The 21,851-nt window shown below is 33.7% G+C and overlaps 4 protein-coding genes and 1 pseudogene across 4 annotated transcripts; 3 read left to right on the forward strand and 2 right to left on the reverse strand.

The window, feature by feature from the left end:
* The first annotated feature begins 3,784 nt into the window (after positions 1–3,784).
* Positions 3,785–5,423, forward strand: LOC106309624. Its single transcript, XM_013746693.1, has 3 exons — positions 3,785–4,262; positions 4,352–4,579; positions 4,673–5,423. Exons 1-3 carry the CDS (start codon positions 3,915–3,917, stop codon positions 5,219–5,221), a joined length of 1,125 nt encoding a protein of 374 aa, XP_013602147.1. The 5' UTR covers positions 3,785–3,914; the 3' UTR covers positions 5,222–5,423.
* A 2,584-nt stretch (positions 5,424–8,007) lies between these two features.
* On the forward strand, positions 8,008–10,325 carry LOC106308701 (annotated as a pseudogene).
* A 3,081-nt stretch (positions 10,326–13,406) lies between these two features.
* LOC106308702 lies at positions 13,407–15,843 on the reverse strand. Its single transcript, XM_013745832.1, has 8 exons — positions 15,655–15,843; positions 15,286–15,559; positions 14,823–14,937; positions 14,601–14,750; positions 14,245–14,356; positions 14,017–14,180; positions 13,829–13,949; positions 13,407–13,712 (listed from the first exon to the last, which is right to left on the reverse strand). The coding sequence occupies exons 1-8, from the start codon at positions 15,841–15,843 to the stop codon at positions 13,407–13,409; spliced, it is 1,431 nt and encodes a 476-aa protein (XP_013601286.1).
* Positions 15,844–16,968: 1,125 nt separating this feature from the next.
* LOC106308124 (proteasome subunit beta type-2-A-like) lies at positions 16,969–18,622 on the forward strand. The gene is made up of 3 exons (XM_013745255.1): positions 16,969–17,249; positions 17,318–17,441; positions 18,118–18,622. Exons 1-3 carry the CDS (start codon positions 17,092–17,094, stop codon positions 18,448–18,450), a joined length of 615 nt encoding a protein of 204 aa, XP_013600709.1. The 5' UTR covers positions 16,969–17,091; the 3' UTR covers positions 18,451–18,622.
* LOC106308123 (non-specific lipid transfer protein GPI-anchored 2-like) lies at positions 18,559–21,388 on the reverse strand. Its single transcript, XM_013745254.1, has 4 exons — positions 21,324–21,388; positions 19,056–19,640; positions 18,910–18,966; positions 18,559–18,843 (listed from the first exon to the last, which is right to left on the reverse strand). The coding sequence occupies exons 2-4, from the start codon at positions 19,429–19,431 to the stop codon at positions 18,638–18,640; spliced, it is 639 nt and encodes a 212-aa protein (XP_013600708.1). The 5' UTR covers positions 19,432–19,640; positions 21,324–21,388; the 3' UTR covers positions 18,559–18,637.
* Between the last annotated feature and the right edge of the window lie 463 nt (positions 21,389–21,851).

Below are 21,851 nucleotides of genomic sequence, written 5' to 3' on the forward strand. Positions count from 1 at the left end.
GTAGACAATAGTAATCCACTAGCTTGAGTTTTATTTCAGCAGCTCTGATTACTATGAACTAGTTACTCTGTATCATTTTAAGAGGTGTTTAAGGTTTTTGCACAAATATTAAGAAAATATAAACTTTTATGTAATTAGTTTTGGTAACATAAAATAACATTAAAAACAAATTCAACCAGTAAGAAAAATATGCAGTATTTTATAATTGGTCAAAAATTTCAAATGACATTAAATTTCACCTAGAATTGTGAAAACATCACATATTTTGAAACAAAATCAAAATCCTTAAACACCAGTTAAACTGATATGGAGATAGTATTAAAATATGTGTGAATAATATTTCCTGAACAGTCTCATTCGACTGACCACAAACTATAACTGCTAACATCATTTTCTCATACATTTCAGTGTGGGGCAATAAAGCCAACCGTGTTTTTATTATTCCAAATGTTTCCATCAAATATAATATATTTTCATGGTAATATGTCTCACGCTAAAATCCATGAAAGCAGAACGTCCCCCTCCCTTCTAAGAAAATACAAGTTCAGAATTCATGATAAAGTATTTCGCACACGGACTCTGCATAGTCTTTACCATGGCTCAGCCATCTCAAATCACACTCTCTAATCACACTTTTGGAGGTGCACTAACGAATCAATATATCAGTATATGCAGACTGAGTATATGTTACGTAGTTAGCTAGGTTCTTCATCACACAAACTGTCCTACATTAGTGTCGAAGATAAAGGTATCCATATCTTTATCAACTTAACTACAGTAAAAACTCTATAAATTACTCGATAAATTAATAAATATTATAAATTTATAAAATTTTCAGATCCCAAATTAGACCGGTCCAAAATATGACACCAATTGATAAAATAATATTTTTTTTAAAACTCTATGTAAATATATTGTCCCATTAAAATTTTAAATTAATATTTTGTTTGTATATACATTTTATACATGAACAAACAAAACATTGTATTGTACGTTTTGTATTCACAATAAATTATCTTTATATTTTCTTAACATTTAATATATTTTGACGAGATTTAGTAAAATTATATATAAACCATATTTAAAACTTATGAAACATATTTTATATACACCAAATAATATAGTAAAACAGTATGAGTGACGAATGTAAATTTTTTTAATTAATGTATATACACAAAAATCAAATATTTTTCCTATTTTGAAAATAAATTTTAAAATAGAAAATTAAAAAAAAATGATTATTAAAATTTTTTAAATTTTACAAATTAATAAAATATTATACTCCCAACATTATTAATTTATAGATTTTTACTCTATCTTATTTATATGATATCAGTCACAAATTTTTTGTCGTGACACATTTGGTTCATAATAAGAATTTTGATTAATATTTATAGGTAAATATAATAATAATATTTTTAATAATTTTAGTATTTATTTATAGAACTTTTACAAATAAATAATTTTAAATAATAATTATATTTAAAAAGTGAAATTTTGTATTAACAAATTATTTTACTAAAATTATGATTGACTACAGTAAAATGTGTATGATAAAATTGGTTAATAGGGATTAACTTGATAAAATTATTTTTATCAATAATTAATGTAATTGAATAAGTTTCTAAAGTTCAAATGTGATTTAAATTATTATATATTATATATATATTAAAACATAGAAACATATTGTTGATATTGTTTTACTAAAATCATAATTGTTGATATTAGATAAATCTTTTTTCTGATTTCAAACCTTCCTGTGTTTGGATGAGCGAGATGTGGCTTCGCTTTAGTTTTACTTTTTTTTGTTTATTTTGTTTCCTTACATTTTTTTCAAGTGTTTCTATACTTTAAAATCAGAAAAATAGCAAAATATTTCAATAAAAATCTTTGAATTTTTTTTTTTTTTTTGCTTAGTGATCATTACATGTTGGACGGCACTGTGTACATAGTGATGAATTAGGAGCAGGTGTGAATGTGTAAACAGTCGAGATATTTTTAAGGTTTTAATTCCAGTTGAGTGCAAATACAAACTCTGAAACGTGGACGTTAACATAGAGAAACATCAGCGTTAACACAGAGAAACAACGATCAACATTTACTTATATAGTTCATGAGCATGAGTTTGAAGTAATTAACCATAAGGACACTTCGAGTGGTTAGTTTTATTTTTATCTTTAAAAATTCATTTTCTTTCAAATGAAGAAAAAACAATGAAGCAATGATTGTTCTAGTAGTTTGCGTCATTTTTTCGTAAAAAAAATATTCAAAATATATTTCATCTCCAGTTTACCATTAATTATTAATAACACCTTCTATTTTTTCATGTTTACTAATGCTACTCAATTATTTTGTTTTAATAAAAATTTCGAACAATTACTATTTTGTATAAATTAAATATAATCATATTATAAAACTATTACATAACATAAATAAACAGACAAATAATATCATATTTTATAAAGTATATATATATATATATATTCTATAAGTGATTAACAAAAGTAGTTTGAAGCAAAAAGTAAGTTTATTTATGTTTGATTCTTTTTAATTGAGCTCAAAATTTTAGAAATGAATATTTCCATGTTTTTTTAAGATAAACATTCATTTAGATGAAAATAATAATTCAATCTATCAAATTAATTGGATAATAGTAATGTATATAATTTATTTTGGCAAAAAATAAGAATAAGTAAAAATTAAAGACTAATTTATAATTTAGAAAGTTCTTCATAAAAAAAATGAAATATTTGAATATTTTCAAATTTAAAGATATACCGTTTATTTCTTCATTTTGAAACAAGAAATGTTCAAAATGAAGAACCATTCGAACAAAAAACAAAATTGAAATGAAGCAAAAGTGAAAAATGAAACACCATTGAAAATGGTATACCACTAACTAAGACTACGTCAAGGGTATTTTCATACTTTGTGATATCAAATCTGATTAATTGAGATTGTGTAGTTGGCATTCTAGTGGCTTAATCGTGGCCATGGAGCTTCCCCTCTGCTTCTTCTTCTTCCGAATTACCCTACAAATATACTTTAAAAAAGAACTCAATGTAAATAAAATAACATATCTTCATAGTAACGAGGGGTAGTGAACCGACTAGATCTACATCGAGTTATGTACATATATGCCCTTGTATTTTTAATATTACCTTACTTTTTAGGTTTACAGACCAAAAAAACAAAAGAAAAATTGTACACAGAGACAAATTAGATTAGAATTTATACCTTCCAACATAAATAAACCAATAAGAGAATGCAAAGACTGGAAAAAATTGAATGTTACTGAGTGATGGGTAGTTAAGGAACTTATGGTGTTAGGGCATCAGCATTGGGACTTCTTAAGCCCAGAGTTCGGGGTAGACCAGTCCATCAACAATTGAAACATGATTTGATCGAACATATATGAGATAAATTTGGGTCTTAAAATTAAAATCGGTGAAGTTTATGTTATTGTAATTTTTTCTAACTTTGTAATTTTTTTTTCAACTTTGTAATTTTTTTTTCAACTTTGTAATTTCTTTTTCTACTTTTTAATTTTTTTTCAACTTTGTAATGTTTTTATGTTTAATGTTATATGTTTTATTATAAAATCCTACCAAACAATTATCAAAAAAACAAAATTTAATATTTTGCTAAGAACCTACCAAAACTTCTACCAATAATCTTTACTTTTACTCATGTATCTTACCAAAATCTCTTAATCTAATTATATTATTAAAGTAATACTAAGATATGCAATTGCATATCTAGCAATGCTGATGCCCTTAGGCTGTCCAAGAAAAGAAGCATCTAAAGAGTTCTTGAGTACAACGTCTTAGATAAGAAAATGTCAGTCCCATTATAACCTCTGAAAACCAAACACACACACACACATTATAAAATCTCTTCTTCTCTGACATATAATGGGGAAAACAAGCAAGTGGATTCGAAATTTCTTAACCGGAAAAAAAGAGAGAACAAAAGAAAAGATTAATCAGAGCGAGTGTGGATTCACTTCTACGACACCAGGAACTCCTAAAGAGAAACGTCGATGGAGTTTTAGACGTTCTTCTGCCACTGCACCACCAGCTTGTGCTTCTACCCTCAAAGATTCATCTCCACTGCCTCAGCCGCCACCTCCTCCACCGCCACAACCATTTGTGTTGGACAGCGAAGATGAGCAGAGCAAGAACGTTTCAGCCGCAGAGATTGCAATTGATGTTGAAGAATTTGCAGCAGTGAAGATTCAAGCTTGCTTTCGTTCTCATTTGGTAAAACTAAAAACAAACTCGAGCTTATTAAATACTCTGTTTCTTTCTTTGTGTTCAAGAGTTCATATTTTTAATTTTTTGGGGGGCAGGCGAGGAAAGCATTAAGAGCGTTAAAAGGGTTGGTGAAACTACAAGCACTTGTGAGAGGTCATTTAGTAAGGAAACAAGCAACGGCTACACTTAGATGTATGCAAGCATTGATTACACTTCAAGCCAAAGCTCGAGAACAGAGGATTCGTATGATCGGAGATTCACCAACAAACACCACAAATCTAAGAACATCGATTCATAAAACCCGGATCCATAACATTTACCACGTAATGGATCTAACCCAGATCTCAAAATCTAATCTTGACAGCACCCAGATCCCAAAGTTTCTGACTTTGTCTCCTCTGTTTTTGCCTTTGCAGGAGAATGAAGAAAACATCAAGATTGTGGAAATGGACACTCAGTCTAAATTTTACTCTTCAGCTCCTTCTGCTATAACAGATATGAGTCCTCGAGCGTATAGTAGCCATTTCGAGGACTGTAACTCGTTCAACACAGCACAAAGCAGTCCTCAGTGTTCCAGATTCAGAGAGTATTACAATGGAGATTCTTTGTCTTCTTACGATTACCCTCTCTTCCCAAATTACATGGCCAATACTCAGTCTTCTAAAGCCAAGGCTCGGTCTCAGAGTGCGCCTAAGCAGAGACCTCCTGAGATCTATGAGAAGCAGCCTAGCGGGAGGAGAAGATCTTCGATGGAAGCACCGAGGAACGGTGTCCCCAGAGCTGTAAGGATGCAGAGATCTTCATCTCAGTTAGGCAAAGAAAGTCAAAGTCATCATCATCATCATCCGTGGATGGCAATTAAGCTCGATAGATCTAACATTTCTCTTATGGAGAGTGAATGCGGATCTACCAGTACAATTATGACCAACAGCAACTACGGCAGACATGTTAATGTGAGTCTGTAAACGTTACTTGTTTCCAAGAAATATTTTACTTGAGGTTAATCTTATGTTTATTGCTCTCTCGTTCTTGTCTATGTGTTGTTTTGTTTATTTCTTTCTTTTTTTAGTTGTGTTGTTGAAGGCTCAGGGGAACATGTACTGAAAAGTGTGATTTAGAAACTAGTAAGTGATTTGATTGCTGGAAGAAATAAGACAAACTTAGTAACTGAAGAAGGATTCGTTTTCTCGATGATCAAAACTTCAGCAAATAACAAATCTCGATGATCAAAATTTCAGCAAATAACAAATCTCCATATGCAAAGAAAATATAAAGTACAAGACACATATCGTCTCAACTCTTGATCCTTACCTTTTGTTTTTATCATACGAAATTTAGGGGGCGTGAAAGAATTACAATTTGAAAGCCAAATAGTCCATAAATAAATACACTTTAGACGTTTGAAGAACCAAATATTAGGTTTATTATATACTTATTCCGTTCATGAAAGATGATAGGTTTATAGATTTTTTTTTTGTTCCACAAAAATATCATTTTGTAGATTTTTAAGATACTTTCAATAATTAATATTATTAAATTGTACATTTGAAAAAACATTAGTTGAGAATACTTAAATGAATTAAATATTATTGGTTGATAATTATTGAAAAATTATAGTATATATAAATAATAAATTCAATTGTAAATATTTATTATGTTATTAATAATCGTAAAAATTTAGAAACCATCTTTTAAAAATAGGAGAGTATTTTTCAAAAAAAGAATGGAAAGAGTATCTTTTTTATGTCGGTTAGCGAATCAAATACTGACATGTGGAAAAGTCATACAAAAAACAAAATTAAAATGCATCATTTTTCCTTTGGTGAAAAAATAAAGCCGCATGTGTAAGTACAAAAAAGTTGCATAGGTATCTCAACAGTTCATCAATCAAAAGCCATGATCTCCACTTTTTTACGTTAACGTTTTAGGGTTAATTTGAATAAAATTTAAAATCATCTTTTTTTTGCACTGAATTTTAAAATTATTCCAACAACAATTTTTTTTTAAAACTGTTGTTAGTTCTGACTGGTTTTTTTAATATCAATTTTCCTTTTTCTGCCTCAGTTTGAAATTTTTATCATTCATTGCATGGATTTATATATGGATAGATAGAGCTGCAGAACGTTTAGCCATTCAGAATTCAGGTAAACAATAATTTTAGTTACTTTTTAGTTTTATCATTTTAAATTAAATTTTTAACCATTCTCTTTGATTAGTTTTGAAATATCTCAAATTTTATTTTACAATTTTCCTAGGTTTTTTTAATGACAATCTAAAAACAGAAAATAGTTAACATGTTTAGATAATCACTTTTCCTGAAATCCTTAACTAAGAATTCAAGAAAATAGCTTTCTTTATAATAAAAAAATCTAAATTTGTAAATTAATATTTAAAACAAAATAAGCAAAGTGGGTAAAATTATAATAATAAATATTAAAAACAAAATTTTAATTGTTAAGGAATCAAAAATTTAATCATAAAATCAAATTTTAATCTCAATGTTTTTGGAAAATATTGCAAACATGTAACCATTTTAAAAGTAATATCAAAATTATTGTTTAACCCCTCCCCCTTGCCCTTGAAAAAAAAACCAGAACCGAACCAAATTATCTGAAACCGAAACCCTCAACTACCCGAATGATTCCTATATTTTTATATCCGAATAACCGAAACAGGAACCGAACAGAAAACCGAACGGGTACCCGAATATCCGAAAAACAAGTTTATGTACTCTCTTATATAAGGTAAAATGTCATCAACCTTACTCGAACCCATGTTTGACAAGAAGAATGAGAACATTGTTACTACCAGGCCACATTATCTTTTATGTACTCTCTTATATTATACATATATATATATATATATATATATATATATATATATATATATATGGGATTTCTATCTATATTAAAATACAATAAATACTTATAAAACAACACTTTAGTGGCTCGAACTTTGGTTGGATTGACAATTATACTAGTGTTTAACCATTAGACCACTTAAATTAAAACGTTAACTAATATATTTTGTATATATATTTGATTCATATATTAAACGGGTATCTGAAACCGAACTGAAACCAAACCAAAATTTCATAAATATCTATTGGGTATAAAAGTGATTTATCCAATATACCTAGAACCAAATGGTTCTTACCCGAAACCGAACCAAATACCCGAATTCCCAGGGCTACCTCCCCCTTTCAACCTACTAGTTTAAATTCTGAGTGAAAATTATACCATGATCAAATAATTTTGAAGACAACAAAATTGACCCGTGTTTAGCACGGGCGTTGATACGAGTTAATTATATAAATTTGGGGTCAAACAGACCATGCATGTTTCTATGCGTTTATGTTCTAGTGCGGCGCTGAAACGAGAGGCAGCATCAGGGAACTGTAATCGGAGATTAACTCCGTATACCCCTCCCTCTCTTGAAAATTCCCCTTTATCCCCTTATTAAAATATTATTTGATATTTATTTATTTTAAAATAGTAAACGTGGGACCAGGGTACGTAAAGACCCAAATGCCCTTAATGAAATCACTAAACTACATGATCCAACCTAAGCTACCCGACCCACCCAATCCCAGTCGGGTCGGATCCTCTTAGACCTAATCTCTAAACGCTGCGTATTGCTCTCTTTCTCATTTTTGTTTCTCCAACTCTTTCTCCCTTCTCTCTCGTGTGACAGAAACGGTCTCAGAAAAGGCGAGCTTGATTCTCTCTTCGCTGTTGTCAAATCTCCATAACTCCCCTCTGGTTCTTCCGAGAGCCACCGCCTCCTCCTCTCATGCGCCTCTGATAACTCCGATGATCTCGTTGCTCATCTCAATTCTTTCTGTTCCATCGACGAGCAGAAGCAAGCCGCCATGGAGATCAGGCTCTTGTCCAAGAACAAACCTGAGAATGCATCAAAATCGCCAAAGCCGGAGCGGTTACGCTGCTCATCTCTCTGATCTCATCTTCGGATCTTCAGCTCTAGGAGTACAGAGTCACGGCGATCATGAATCTCTCGCTCTGCGACGAGAAGAAAGACCTGATTGCTTCTTCCGGCGCCATCAAGCCGCTCGTTAGAGTGTTGAAGATGGGAACTCCCACGGCCAAAGTGAACGCCGCCTGCGCTCTTCTTCTTATATCGCAGGTTGAGGATAACAAAGTCGCAATAGGAAGATCAGGAGTGATTCCTCTTCTTGTGAACCTTCTAGAAACCGGAGAATTCAGGGCCAAGAAGAACGCCTCGACTGCTCTATACTCGCTGTGCTCAGCTAAAGAGAACAAACTCAGAGCCGTGCAGTCAGGAATCATGAAGCCGCTGGTAGACAAATCGGCGTTCGTGATGGGCTTGCTTATATCGGTTCCGGAATCTAAACCGGTGATACTGGTGGAAGAGTTCCGGTGCTGGTGGAGATCGTGGAGGCAGGAACGGATAACACATGTAAAATACCTTGTGATAAACTTATAATAAAAAATTTATACATATAATAATAAAAAAACTACACATGTAAAATGTATTGCCGTTATATACATAAATTTAATATTCTAATTACATTTAGTAATTCTCGGTAATCTTCAAGGTATTAGTAGTACTACCTTACACATAGTAATACTTTGGCAAATTATAAGTTTTATTAGTAAAACCATGTCCAAATGAAATATTTTGTAGTAAAACCAATTATTTTATACAATGAATATTATTAAGACAGAGTATTACATAAACAATTAACGAGAAATAAATATTTTAATAGATTCTGCTTACTATAACTTTACGATTCACTCATCAACCATGAAAGTTAAGGAGTCATTTTGGGAAAATGATAAATATTCTTAAAACTATAGAAAATAATCATCTAAATAGTTTTAATAGTTTTATTTACTATATACATAGTCTACTAATAAATAATATATGAGTTCTATATGTTAAATATATATACTATTTGCAATATATGTCAAAACTAACGGGATAATCTAGAGCCAAAACAGATGCACTTCTACATTGATGAACTCCATATGTAGAACACTTCTACACTTCTCATGATTAACTTGCAGTAGAAAACCAAAAACGTCTTCATCATTCCAATTTCCAAATATATGATGGTTTGTTCGAACACAATACCATTGGAAAGTAACTAAGCTTCGCTTCCATCTTAGATTCATCTACCTTTATTTTTCTGCAAATATTCTCAAGCAAAGCAGAGAATGTGACCTTCTCCACTGATTTCTTCAACGCAATCATCTGAATTTCATCTGCTCCTTCACCATCTCCCGGTATCCATTTTATTTCAGCCCCATACTTCATATAATATCCCCCATAATCAAAATAAATGAATGTGCAAAGCGTATTTTACATTTTTTCTAAAATAAAATAGAATTCTCATTACAATTAGCATTATTAAGAATCTTAAAATTAATTTTCACACCGTACAGTTTTCTCTTACTAATACTAATCTATTTTAGTACTATACATAGTAATACTAGTAATACTAGTCGAACTTGTAAACATAGTAATATCAGTAATACCAGTAAAACTATTTTGCCTTAGTAAACTAGTTCTCTTATTAATACCCAGAAATTATCTTTGCACTATCTAATTAACTTTTTATGACGATTTTGTTCGGATTTTACATTACCTATGATATATAATTCATCTTAATGAAATTACACACAAAAAATCATCAAAAACGGACATAAATTATACCATAAATCCATAAACACAATTTTCAAAAAAAACAAATCTTTTCAAATTTGCATCGAATCTTCTTTTTTACACTAGCCGTGATATACACTTCTTTTTAGTAGTATTCCAGCAAAAAAATCATCAAAAACGAACATAAAATATACCTAAAATCCATAAACACAGTTTTCAAAATCATTTTTAATCTCTCAAAATTTTCATCAATTTTTACTTTTTAATGTTACCCATGATATAAACAACATTTAATTGATATTTCAGAAATAAATTTCATCGAAAACAGACAAGAATTGCTTATTCTTCAAGCTTCAAAATCATCAATGGAAGATGGGGAAAATGAGCTTTCACGATGAAGATGAAGCCAGGTGGGCCAGGTGAAATTTCATTGGTTAATGTTAATCCCTGTTCGGGAACGCTCTAGGCGCTAGTCGGGCGGTCGGGTTGGGCCTAGCGCCTAAAGAGAAAATCAAGGATTAATCGGAAATTATGCGGGACGGAATTTTTAGATGGTTTACTATGTTATAAAACATGTTAATCTTTAATTGTGTATAACATTAATACATTTTCATGTTTAAGATTGTATAAAACACACAAATAGAATATATAATCTTAATATAATGTAATTTTCATCAAAATTATGAATATAAATGATATTTATAAAATTTTAGATCAAATAAACAAATAAAAATATTATTAAAAATAAAATAAAAATAAAAAAATAATAAAAAATAATAAAAAATAATAAAAAATAGATTAGGCGGCCGCCTAGGCGGCTAGGCGATCATTTAGGCGGTCTAGGAGGAAAATATCGGATATCCGATTTCTAAACCGATTTGGCATAAATCGGAGCGGAAGAGTGACGCGTAGCGGCTAGGCGGCCGATTTTTAGAACAGAGGTGTTAATATGTGAGCCATAGTAGTAGATGAGTTATGATTGATTAATTTAATTGGAGAAATTACTGTATTTATGAGGTAGAATAAAATATAATAAATTAATGAAGAATTGTATATGTAAGCACAATCACAAAAGGGTAGCGAAAATAGAGAGATGATATCCGGCAAAGATTATAGCCCAGGTTTAGTCGATTTCAGTAGGGCAGCGAACAATATAGTAAAAAAAAGAATATTTAGTCAATGTGAAAGAATATTTAGTCAATTTTTATGCCTTCTCTGAAAAAAAAAAGAAGAATATTCGAAATGAAACTCAAGGTTATACTGTTCAGTTTTAATTATTTAAAACTCAAGGGCCAAGAAAAGTCTTTTTAGTTATACTTTTCAGTTTACTAGTGGTATTCCGGCGCTACGCGCCGGGTTCGTATGTTTTGTTTTCTAATGATTTTAATTTTTTTTTGTATCAATTTGATAGTCGTTAGTGATTGTAGTGAATTACTTTGTTTTGAAGTTGTTTAGGTCAAAAAGGAATAACATAAGTGATTTTCACTAATCGATTCAATAAAAATAGAATAAATAAGTGATAGTTGCAACAAAGTAAATATAGTTGATCTTAAAGCATAAGGTAAAATCGATGTTCTAAAAGGAAAACATGTAAATGCATGTGTTTGAACGAAGATAACAAAAAAAAAATTCCTTTTAAAGTATTAACAATCCTCACATGTTTTGTCCATGTCATAGATGTGACAATACGTAAAGGATTCATCGTGGACGTATTGGTTAAATACTTTGTCTCAAAATAATATTGAATTCATGTTTATTGTGTTGCATTTTTATTTTATTTTAGTTTGTAATGTATATTGTAAATTAAGACTTGTAATTGGTTTTAATTAAATTAAAAAAAAGTAATCATCCGCTAAGTTTCGTAATTTTTAAGCTTTTAGTTCTCTCTCTCTCTCTCTCCTGAGTTATTGCTGATGTCTGGAAGAATCTCAGAAGAAGAAGATATCGTTTGGGGACAAAGTGATCTTTGCACAAAAAGATAGAAAGATTAAATGTTTCTGAAGACTTTCAAGACCATATATACACATAAAGTTTATATATCAAAATCCAAGTTGGGAACCTTTTATAAATTATTTGACTAATAAATTAGCTAAGATACATAAAGAACTTAGAAAGACAATTGCACCAAATTTTAGCAAAAAAAACATAAAAAAACATAGGAAGACAATGTGTGAGACTTGCCCGCTGTTGAAAGTATTTAATCTTACACCATATATTGTAAATTTTATTCTTCGTAATTGGTTTTTTTTTATCAAAAAAGGAATTAATATTCTTCGTAATTGTTAAATGTAACAATCACCCTAAACAAATCGATTATTGCTAGGTGACATCAAATACGATAGTTTTCAAGCTATCAGCTATGCAAGGAGGTTGCTCGATGCAGACAAAAATAACACAATCAAGCACATGCATAATAGGAAAATTCATAAACATCTTCCGAGCTAGCTACGTAAAGGCGGCAAGATCATCACCAACTATTCAGTTACGTAGTTTACAAAAAAAAAAAAAAAAAAAAAAAAAAAACTCTTCTGAATTGGGTTTTATAGGCCCACCAACCATCCTAACTTGAGACTGTGATAATTGTTAACATATAATCCAAAAAAAACTATGCCAATTCAAACTGAAACAAAACCATAGTCATGAAAAGTATATCTCAAAATATATCAGTTATGTTAACAGTTATTTTCATATTCATATTGGGAGACGTGTGAGACAATACTATCTTAAAAGGTTTGTATTTTTGTACCTGGAATTTCGAAAGGGGGTGTTGGAGGTAGGTTCTCCATTCTTTTATAACTCTTTCCTGAGAATCAAACAGGAGAATCAAACATTAGTTCCTATACAATTGTTTTTTGGTTTCAAACAGGATCAATATTCGTATATCCTCTGTTTGTTAAATAATTGTCATACTTACAGAATCTTCTCGCGAGCTTCTTGGACAACCGTATAAGGAGCCAAGGTTGAACCGGGAAGGAGAAGAATTGTGTTGCAGAGCGTTTGGTAATCGAGTATGTAAACGGGAGTAGGAAGTTTAGTTTTATTTTTGCCCTGTTTTAAGGTATTATATTATTCTGTAGGGGCATAATTTTGGAAAAATATCAGTGATGAGATATGGGAATATTTTCTTACCTTAATTTAATATGATTAGTGATCGCATGTTCAGTTGGGCTATATTCCCAAACTAAATAACTCTTATTGTAACTATACTGTTATGGATTTTTGATATGGGAATATTCCCATACTGAATCTCGTCTCTAGGACAGTAAGATGCTAATATGAAAAAAAAACGTGTTTTCCTGCAATTGCTAACTTGACTGTGATAATTGTTAACATATAACCCAAAAAAAAAACTCTGCCAATTCAAACTGAAACAAAACCATAGTCATGAAAAATATATCTCAAAACTCAAACTGAAAATGAAAAACCATGAGGCAGCATAGATTTGGAAACAAAAACACTAAAACTGCATCCAAATTTCCATCTCTGAGAAGACTCACGCGAGCTCTAGTCCACACGCTTAAGGCGTTTAGCTTCTTCTAGATCAGTACCGTCACAACTTCTCTTACTCCCCTCTGCAGAACCCACATGGTTTATGAACGTTTCCTCCGATGCAGTAGTCTCGTTACCTTCCGAAGACTCTGTCGCTGGTGGAGTGTCTAGAGGAAGAATCTTGGTCACGGTAAGAGATCGTGTCTTGCCTGAGAAGTTATGCTCTGTCACTTTGACACAAAATTTATGCTTCTGACCAATGGTGCTGATTAGAGCTTCAGGAAGAGGCGCCTCATGGTTAACTCCTTCGTTCCCATTAGCCTGACATTCAATCAAAAAAAAGTGTCAAGCTGTATACTTTTCATAGCATTGTCTGAGTAAAAGAAGACAGCGTCAAGTCAACATGTTTGAGAGCTTAAATTCTAATAAAAAGCTACCTCAAAATAGCTTCTAACTAACTCTGATGCGGGCTTCCCAGTCAGCTCACGACCAGCATCCCCAAGTAGCACAAAAACAGCTTGGTCACTGTTGTCATACACGGATATCTTTGAAAGGTACCTGTTATGAAACAATCAGAACCTAATACCAATGAAAAATTAATTGGAAGTCAGGAGAGAGTTCTTACTGTGCCACACCAGATACGTTAACCTTCTCACACTTGTTGTTTGTACAAATCAACGAAGTTGGGCCTTTGCTAACATTACTACGGCACCCACTGCATGCAATGTAGTACCAAGAAGAACCATGCACGACATCATCGATCGTAGCCGTGCACTCAAAAAAGGCATCCTGTGTAAGTGCATAAGATTATAATTTTTTTCTTAACGGTCAAAGATATAAAGATTGAGTTTACCTTTGCGGTTTCCTGCTTGATGTAGGAGAATATTTCCCCTATAGTCATTGTCTCACGTTTGGTTACTATCTCTGCATTAACCTGCTCAGCAATACCGGGGTTAGCCCCCAACCTGCGACAGAGTAGAAATCATTAATCTAATCATTCACTGCAATGAGATAACGTGGGCAATGCAGTAAGTAATAGAGAAAAGCAAAACACGTTAATATTTACCAAGCGAAGTAATCTATGGTGGGCTGGATATCGTAGTCCATGAACACCCGCGAAGATGACATCGAGGTCAAGGCAAGAGTGCATGTGGTCATTTGAAAAACGCATCAAAGAACACTAACTGAATATATGTACCTGTAAAAAACCAATATTGAAGACAAAAAGAAGAACCTCCGAGAGTCTTTGTGTTAACGGCCGTGACCAGTAACACAGTGGGTGTGCGCTCGTACGACTTAAACTTCTTGCAGAAGTCTCTTGCAGCCTGATCCCAAAGGTATAGCTTCATGACCGGTCCACTGTGCAAAAACGATAGTAAATAGTTAAGAGGAGTAAACAGAAGTTGTTGTTTAAAAATGATGAAAACATACTCATGCGATTGGATATGAATCAGAACACGCCTCGCCTTTGCTATCTCCACTTCGTCAAGAACTGGGGCCTCAACAATACTTTGACCATTAACCAACTTCATGTGGCCAACAACATCTACAACATTGTTCATCAATAGTGTTAGTAATTAGTTAAAGTAATTATGTTGAGTGACATTACGTGAGAAGCTAAAATCGCAAACACACAACGAATCCAATCATCGATTCAATGAAATCTGAGGGCCGAGTGCAGAGAGTATTTAAGAAACCCAAAACATCAATACAACTAAGTCGAGATATATATATCTAAGCAGCAAGAAAGGAATAATCATACGTCTAATAATCAAGTCGAGATATGTATTTATATCTAAGCAGTAACAAAGGCCAAAGATTACTTCTAATAATCTAGCAACGCAATAATCAATCAACTACGTTAAGAATTAACGTAGGGAATTACAGAGCTTACCGTAGAGGTCTCCTTTGAGATCACAATTAGCTTGAAACTCCTCATACGAATGGAACCGGAAACTATCTTCATCGAAAGGGATGTGACAGTCTCGAAGAACCGACAGTTCCGAGTTCCATGAGAACGACACTGTAACAGTATGATCAGCAACACGAAACACAACTTTGTTTCTGGATCCATAGAAGTTGTTGAGTTTGTAAACAAATCCTCGCTTCATATCGGGTAGATATTTTTTGATACGCCCCGGGGAAACGAATCCTTGAATAAGAGTTCCCTAAGAAGAACAACATTAAAAAAAAAAATTTAATAGGTGAAGAACGATAAGGATTTACTTTTTCTGAAAGGATAACGAGCGATTCATTACTATACCTTTTCGTCGATGAGTAGCATCTCCATGCCGATGAGCGTCTTCTTCAGTGGGTTCCAAGCCTCCCATAAATGGATGAGCCGAAACCGCAACTGAGATTCTTGGTGACCCAGCGAGAGATCTTTGAAGAACACGACTTTTTCGTCATAATCGGAGGAGACAATCGACTTCCCATGTGGTTTCATCGCCATCGATCGAGTTTCGAGTAAATCTAGGGTTTTGATTTGTGATCGGGTGAAAAAACTTTATATAAAGGAGCAAAGGAGGGAGATGAAACGAAACCATTAAGAAAAAATTGATTGCGAAATCGAATGGAAAGAAACTGAAGGTGAAGAAGGGGATGATTAGAACTCAAGGGAGAAGATGAATCGAAATGGGGAAGAGGCGGAGTGATTCGTGATCTCGTCTCTGTAGAGGCAGGTTAGGTAGGTAGACGACAAAGCCTCCACCGAATTGAAAACCAAGACGAAGCCCATATGTGGAAAATGAAGCCCAAACCGAGCCAGGTTAGGTAGACGACGAAGCCAAACTGAGAATGAAATGTTCTGATTGGCCAAATATTTTTAAGGACGTGGCAGCATAGATTTTGAGGGAATGTCTCTTTTAGTATTGTGATTTTTGGTCAATGAGAATATTCAAAATGAAACTCAAGTTTATGACATGGATAATAAATGATTTCTGCTTTACAAATATATCCACAACATCAAATCATATTGAAGAGCTGTGTAAACTGCAAGAGAATTCGGATATATTGCTATTGGGGAGCTAAGATAACATCCAAATATTGAATGCCTTTACCAGAAGTTATGGTCTTTACATGAGATCAGTGAAGTGAAACTTTGAGGTTGGTTCCAAGCCTATAAATTCGTACTCCGAGGATCCTGAGCTTTCGTAGTTCCTAGTCTAGACACGGCGGATCTAGAAACAATATTCACCCGGGGCAAACCTAAAAATCACTATTATTACATTTACAAATTAAAATTGTTATCAAGGGCATTTTCAAAATTTGGTGCAAAATTACACTAATTATTTTGTTTCATGGTGGGCAACTGCCCCACCGACTCACAAGGTACATCCGCCAAGACACCTAATCTCAGAACAATCACCAAACTCAGGTTCCAAGTGAAGAAAGCGAGAGGTTTGCTTGCAGAGTCTATGTTTATTTACAAATAAACCCCTAAACATTTGCTGAACTCTCTTTTACGTCCTCGTCCTTTAGAAAAGAGAAATTCCAACACTATCTTCTTAGGTCCCTATTGGAAACAAAATATGTCAAAATTACCCCTAACTATATTGTAGAATTACCCCCAGCAACCCGTCTTGTTCCTCAAGTCAGCTTTTGATCTAATATCTCCCCGTGACGGAGGAAAAGGACAACTGGAATCGAAATTGGGAGAAGATCCAAGTAACTGAAGAAATCTTGGCGAAGAGATCTGAAGATGGAGTGCGTGTTCGGTCTCGTTGGTAATGGATTCGCTATCGTGGCGGCGGATACGTCGGCAGTTCACAGTATACTTGTGCACAAGAACAACGAGGACAAGATCATGGTCCTTGACTCACACAAGCTCATCGCCGCAAGCGGGGAGCCTGGTGACCGGTAAATCCTCCTCCTCCGCCTCTCTGAATCAGTACATTGGGTTTGATTTTTGGGAATGTTTATAATAGGGTTCAGTTTACGGAGTATGTACAGAAGAATGTGTCACTGTATCAGTTCCGAAACGGGATCCCTTTGACTACCGCTGCTGCTGCCAACTTCACTCGCGGAGAGCTCGCCACTGCTTTGAGAAAGGTGACTTCTTTTCCTACTTTGAGTTATGAGCTTAGGGGAGTTAGGGTGTCCAAGTTCTTTGCTTTTATGAGATAGTAATATTAGCTGATATTAAATTGTTGGAGCAACTTTTAGGTGTTAGGGGTGATCGATAATGTGCTTATTTCTTGGGGTTTTACTTTACTCTTTTGATACAATTTTGTCCAACTGGTGTGTTATTGTGGTATTGGATTGAAACTGTTTTGATTGTTAATGTTCTTGTTTATATGATTAATCCACTGGGTACAGAGCTTACCCTTCGGGGTTGATTGAAGTCACAAAGTTGAGTATCTTTGTGACAAGCTTTATAAGTAATTGATACTGGCTTTTGATAAGAATGCACAAATACTAGACAGTTTTGTGTTCAGGACTATGAAGTTTGTTTACTCTGATTTTGTGACTTGATTATGAAGTTCATACTTAACTGGCAATGTGATCTTTTTCAACTTTTAGACATTGTTGAGGGGTATTATACTGATGCAATGGTAGCTTTTGCTTAAGATTGCTAATGGAAACTGAAAATGGCAATGGTAGACACTGTATTAGTTTTCCGAAATTATTCTTCTGATTTACCTTGTTTCTTTTGGTTGTTCATGAATGGCCTCACACTTGATCATTTTGAGTATCTCATTGCTTTTTAAATTCTGTTTGATTCCAGAACCCGTACTCAGTAAACATCCTGATGGCGGGCTACGACAAAGAAGCAGGCGCATCTCTATACTACATTGACTACATTGCAACTCTTCACAAGGTTGACAAGGGAGCATTTGGTTACGGCTCATACTTCTCTCTCTCCACAATGGACAGGCACTACCGCAGCGACATGTCAGTTGAAGAAGCCATTGAGTTGGTCGACAAATGCATACTTGAGATCAGGTCAAGGCTGGTCATTGCGCCACCAAACTTTGTGATCAAGATCGTCGACAAGGATGGAGCTCGTGAGCACGCTTGGCGTCAGTCTGTACAAGATGTCACCACTGCTTCTGTCTAACTCTGTTACGTTTGCTTTTTTTTCTTTTACTAAGCTTGCATTTGCTTTTTATGTTGAAACTTTAAATGGTTCATGGAAAATTAGTTCCTAGATAATGATGCTATGATGTTATTGAAATGAAAACATGTATCTTATGAGAGAACGTGCTATGCTTTTGTATATGGAAGGAAAGTAAAAACAAATTGCTTCAGATGCGAGTGAGGATAGAAGTGGCCAAAGTCATGATGATGGTCGTGAGAAACAACAACAGGTTGCTGATAATTGGAGAGCCGTTTATGATGAGTTGTGGTGAGACGTTATCTATATCAGGCGAGAACTGATCGGAGGTTGGTGAAATCTTAGCGGTTTCCGGTGGTAAGCCTAGCGATTGAGGAGAGGCAGAGTCTCGATCACCTGCAGAGATACAAATGAAGCTCAGTCTCAACCAAAAATCCATCAAAATCGATTTTGTTTATTTACCGTAGTCAAAGGGAGACGTGAACTGGATACTCTGAAGCGGCGGAAGCTCAGGCGACACTGCAACACACAGATCAAGATCCCTAAAGTTACACATCTAAGGTTCAACACAATCGATTCCATTTGGATTAGAAGATTTGAAACTAAACCTGACGGAGAGCAAAGAGACTCGAAAGATTCGTCGGAACTCTTGAATTCGGTACAGATCTGAGAAAGAGAAAGCAATCTAGATCGATCCAAGGGGAATCCGAGGATCATCGGCTGGCGAAGAAGATAACAGAGGCACTTTCCGGCGGTGGAATGAACAGACGTGGAGAAAACAGAGCAGCATAGAGCATCCGGCGTCTTTGAGATGTTGTTTGGCGGAGCCGAGACGTAAGGGATGCATGGAGAGAACATAACCAGCTCCTCCGAGCAAGTCGGAGCCGGTGGAGAAGAAGAAGGTCCCTGCGTCTCGGCCACGGCGGTTGAGGAGGAAGAGAAGGTGATCGCGAGCATGAGGATGATTACGATGGTGACGGCCATTGTCGTTGTTTCAGAGAGCTCCTTCTCGATTTCAGTTACAGAGATTATGAAAGTGTCGACTGGAGACTCGCGTAACGATATCGTGGCGGGAAATAACAACTTGTTGAGGTCTTGATAATTCCCTGTATTTACGAATTTGCCCCTAGATCTCGACTTTACCGGGACGAAGCAGGTTTTGGTTTGTTGAGAGGCTCTGAGTTGGCAGTGATCTGCCACTTATATGCATACACGTGTGAGGATTAACCTAATTTCGGGTTCAGATGTAGTATCAAAGGTTACGTTTTGATTGTTGCTTATCTAATTGAATGTGCTCAAAGTATTACAACACATTTTGTAATCACGTGTCATCACCACAATCATTCTTAAAATTCTTAGAAAAATATGTTGATCCATATAAATATATAATAAACGTTTTATTAAACTAACCATAAATTAATCATGAATGTTCTTCATTGTTTCCTTAAATAAAAATCACGGAATTACCTAATGTGGCTAAAGTATATATGACAATTAATGATTTTGAATAATAAATATTTGATAAAAAATTAGTCTATTCTCTATCATTTTTTAAAATTTTAACTTATTAAAATAAATTAAACAACCACATTAACTATATAATAAAAATTTAGATTTTTTCGTATATGTTATATCTTAAATTTTTAAAAACGACTATAAATGACTAAAATTGTTAAAAATCTCACATTGAAATTTTTGTGATCCATGGTTTAAAATTTATGCTATAACAAGATACAAATGATTACGAAATTACATAAGTATGAAGTCTCATTTAATAAATATTATATATGTATAGATTAATATTTTTTTTAAAAATAAATTATATACCATATAAAATACATAAGTATTTTAATTTCGAAATGTGCTCTGAATTTTTTGATAAACATTTTGAAAAATATTGACAATTTAATATTTCGATTTTAAACTTTGCATTGAATGTTTTTAAAAATATAAATTACTAAAACTATTAAACATCCCACAAATATTTTATTGTTATCGGTGATTTAAAATTTTGTTATAAAGAAATACAAATGATCAAAAATATATGAGTATAAAATATTTTTTTAGCAGATGTCAATATTAAAAATGTACTATATATCTATGTTAATATCATTTAAATTTAATTGTATACCATATAAAATAGAAAAAAGTGTTTGTCTGGATTAATAAAATTTATTTATGTATTTGCATCAATTTAGTTATATACGTAATAGTTACTAAATTTTTAATTATTTAATATATATTTATTATTTCGTAATATGTAAAAATCATATAATACATAAAAGTAATTTATATATAATATTCATCATGCGCTTTTGCGCGGGTCTTGACCTAGTTAATATTATTGCATGATCATGAACGTTCTATCATAATTCATCAGTTTAAAGACTAGGCATTTTCCAAATTGGTCGAATCCCTAAATACATTTGTAAGACAAGTCATATAACTTGGGATTCAATTATTCAAAGTTTAAACATATATCTAAGAAGAAAACAATTTCTCTACAAATTCTTTATTTTCATTTAAAGATCGGCAAGGATTTGGCAAGCAGGTCAAATAATTATCTAATCAGAAAGGTAGGTCAACAAGCAGCCAGTCACTAAAAACGATTAAGATTCTTTCACAGAAGTCTCGGTTAATTGTTAATCACAACTCAACTTCGCCAAAATGGTGTTGCAAAAGTTGGTCATCCAGATCAAGCCACCTCCTTATTTTCATCTTATTCTACGGTCATCACTTCCTTATTTATTTTAGTTGCTCTCAAAACACTCCAACGCAAACCATTAAACTCAGCAACTAATAAACGAACTCTTTAAGAGATTCTCAGAAAACCACAAAGAAAACATGAAACATGGAATGTGTTTACTGCTGCTTACAGTTTCAGTGGCAGTGATCTGGTCCACAACGACGGTTTCTTCTCAATCTGACTGCACAAATGTTCTTATAAGCATGGCGCCGTACTGTCTAGGCTACATCACTGGGAACTCTATTTGTAATGACCCACCTCCACTATCCCCACTGTCTCCACCATCTCCACCATCCCCACCACACCCACCATCTCCACCATCCCCAACTTCTTTAAAGAGAAAGAGAGAGAGAGGGAGGGAGAGAGAGAGAGAGAAAGAGAGAGAGAAAGAGAGAGAAAGCTCACCTGAGCTCGTCGCCGGAGCAATCGTGTGCCGTGATCACGTTCAGCTTGCCACCACCGACAAACGCCCTAGGTAACCGCCGGAAACCGCATTCCTTAAGCTCAGTTTCGTTTCCGTTTAGTAAATCGCCCATAACTTCCTAACCATTGATCATCGCGTACATCCAAGGCCATCATCGTGTTCCTCTCGTCGAGACGAAGCCGTAGACACCAACCACGCCTCAAACGGAGCCCGGACGAAGCCGCACGCGCCTCC

The sequence above is a fragment of the Brassica oleracea genome, chromosome C8 (genome assembly GCF_000695525.1).
Source record: "Brassica oleracea var. oleracea cultivar TO1000 chromosome C8, BOL, whole genome shotgun sequence".
NCBI classification, from domain to species: domain Eukaryota; kingdom Viridiplantae; phylum Streptophyta; class Magnoliopsida; order Brassicales; family Brassicaceae; genus Brassica; species Brassica oleracea.

What these genes read in the sequence shown, in the direction of transcription:
- LOC106309624 (XM_013746693.1), top strand. Translation starts at nt 3,915, where the DNA reads ATGGGGAAAACAAGCAAGTGGATTCGAAATTTCTTAACCGGAAAAAAA. An exon ending in CTTGCTTTCGTTCTCATTTG is followed by an intron (nt 4,263 to 4,351) that starts GTAAAACTAAAA and finishes TTTGGGGGGCAG; the next exon opens with GCGAGGAAAGCATTAAGAGC. An exon ending in GGATCCATAACATTTACCAC is followed by an intron (nt 4,580 to 4,672) that starts GTAATGGATCTA and finishes TTGCCTTTGCAG; the next exon opens with GAGAATGAAGAAAACATCAA.
- LOC106308702 (XM_013745832.1), bottom strand. Translation starts at nt 15,843, where the DNA reads ATGGCGATGAAACCACATGGGAAGTCGATTGTCTCCTCCGATTATGAC. An exon ending in TGCTACTCATCGACGAAAAG is followed by an intron (nt 15,560 to 15,654) that starts GTATAGTAATGA and finishes TGTTCTTCTTAG; the next exon opens with GGAACTCTTATTCAAGGATT. An exon ending in TCTCAAAGGAGACCTCTACG is followed by an intron (nt 14,938 to 15,285) that starts GTAAGCTCTGTA and finishes ACAATGTTGTAG; the next exon opens with ATGTTGTTGGCCACATGAAG.
- LOC106308124 (XM_013745255.1), top strand. Translation starts at nt 17,092, where the DNA reads ATGGAGTGCGTGTTCGGTCTCGTTGGTAATGGATTCGCTATCGTGGCG. An exon ending in AGCGGGGAGCCTGGTGACCG is followed by an intron (nt 17,250 to 17,317) that starts GTAAATCCTCCT and finishes TGTTTATAATAG; the next exon opens with GGTTCAGTTTACGGAGTATG. An exon ending in TCGCCACTGCTTTGAGAAAG is followed by an intron (nt 17,442 to 18,117) that starts GTGACTTCTTTT and finishes GTTTGATTCCAG; the next exon opens with AACCCGTACTCAGTAAACAT.
- LOC106308123 (XM_013745254.1), bottom strand. Translation starts at nt 19,431, where the DNA reads ATGGCCGTCACCATCGTAATCATCCTCATGCTCGCGATCACCTTCTCT. An exon ending in GTCTCTTTGCTCTCCGTCAG is followed by an intron (nt 18,967 to 19,055) that starts GTTTAGTTTCAA and finishes TGTGTGTTGCAG; the next exon opens with TGTCGCCTGAGCTTCCGCCG. An exon ending in CACGTCTCCCTTTGACTACG is followed by an intron (nt 18,844 to 18,909) that starts GTAAATAAACAA and finishes GTATCTCTGCAG; the next exon opens with GTGATCGAGACTCTGCCTCT.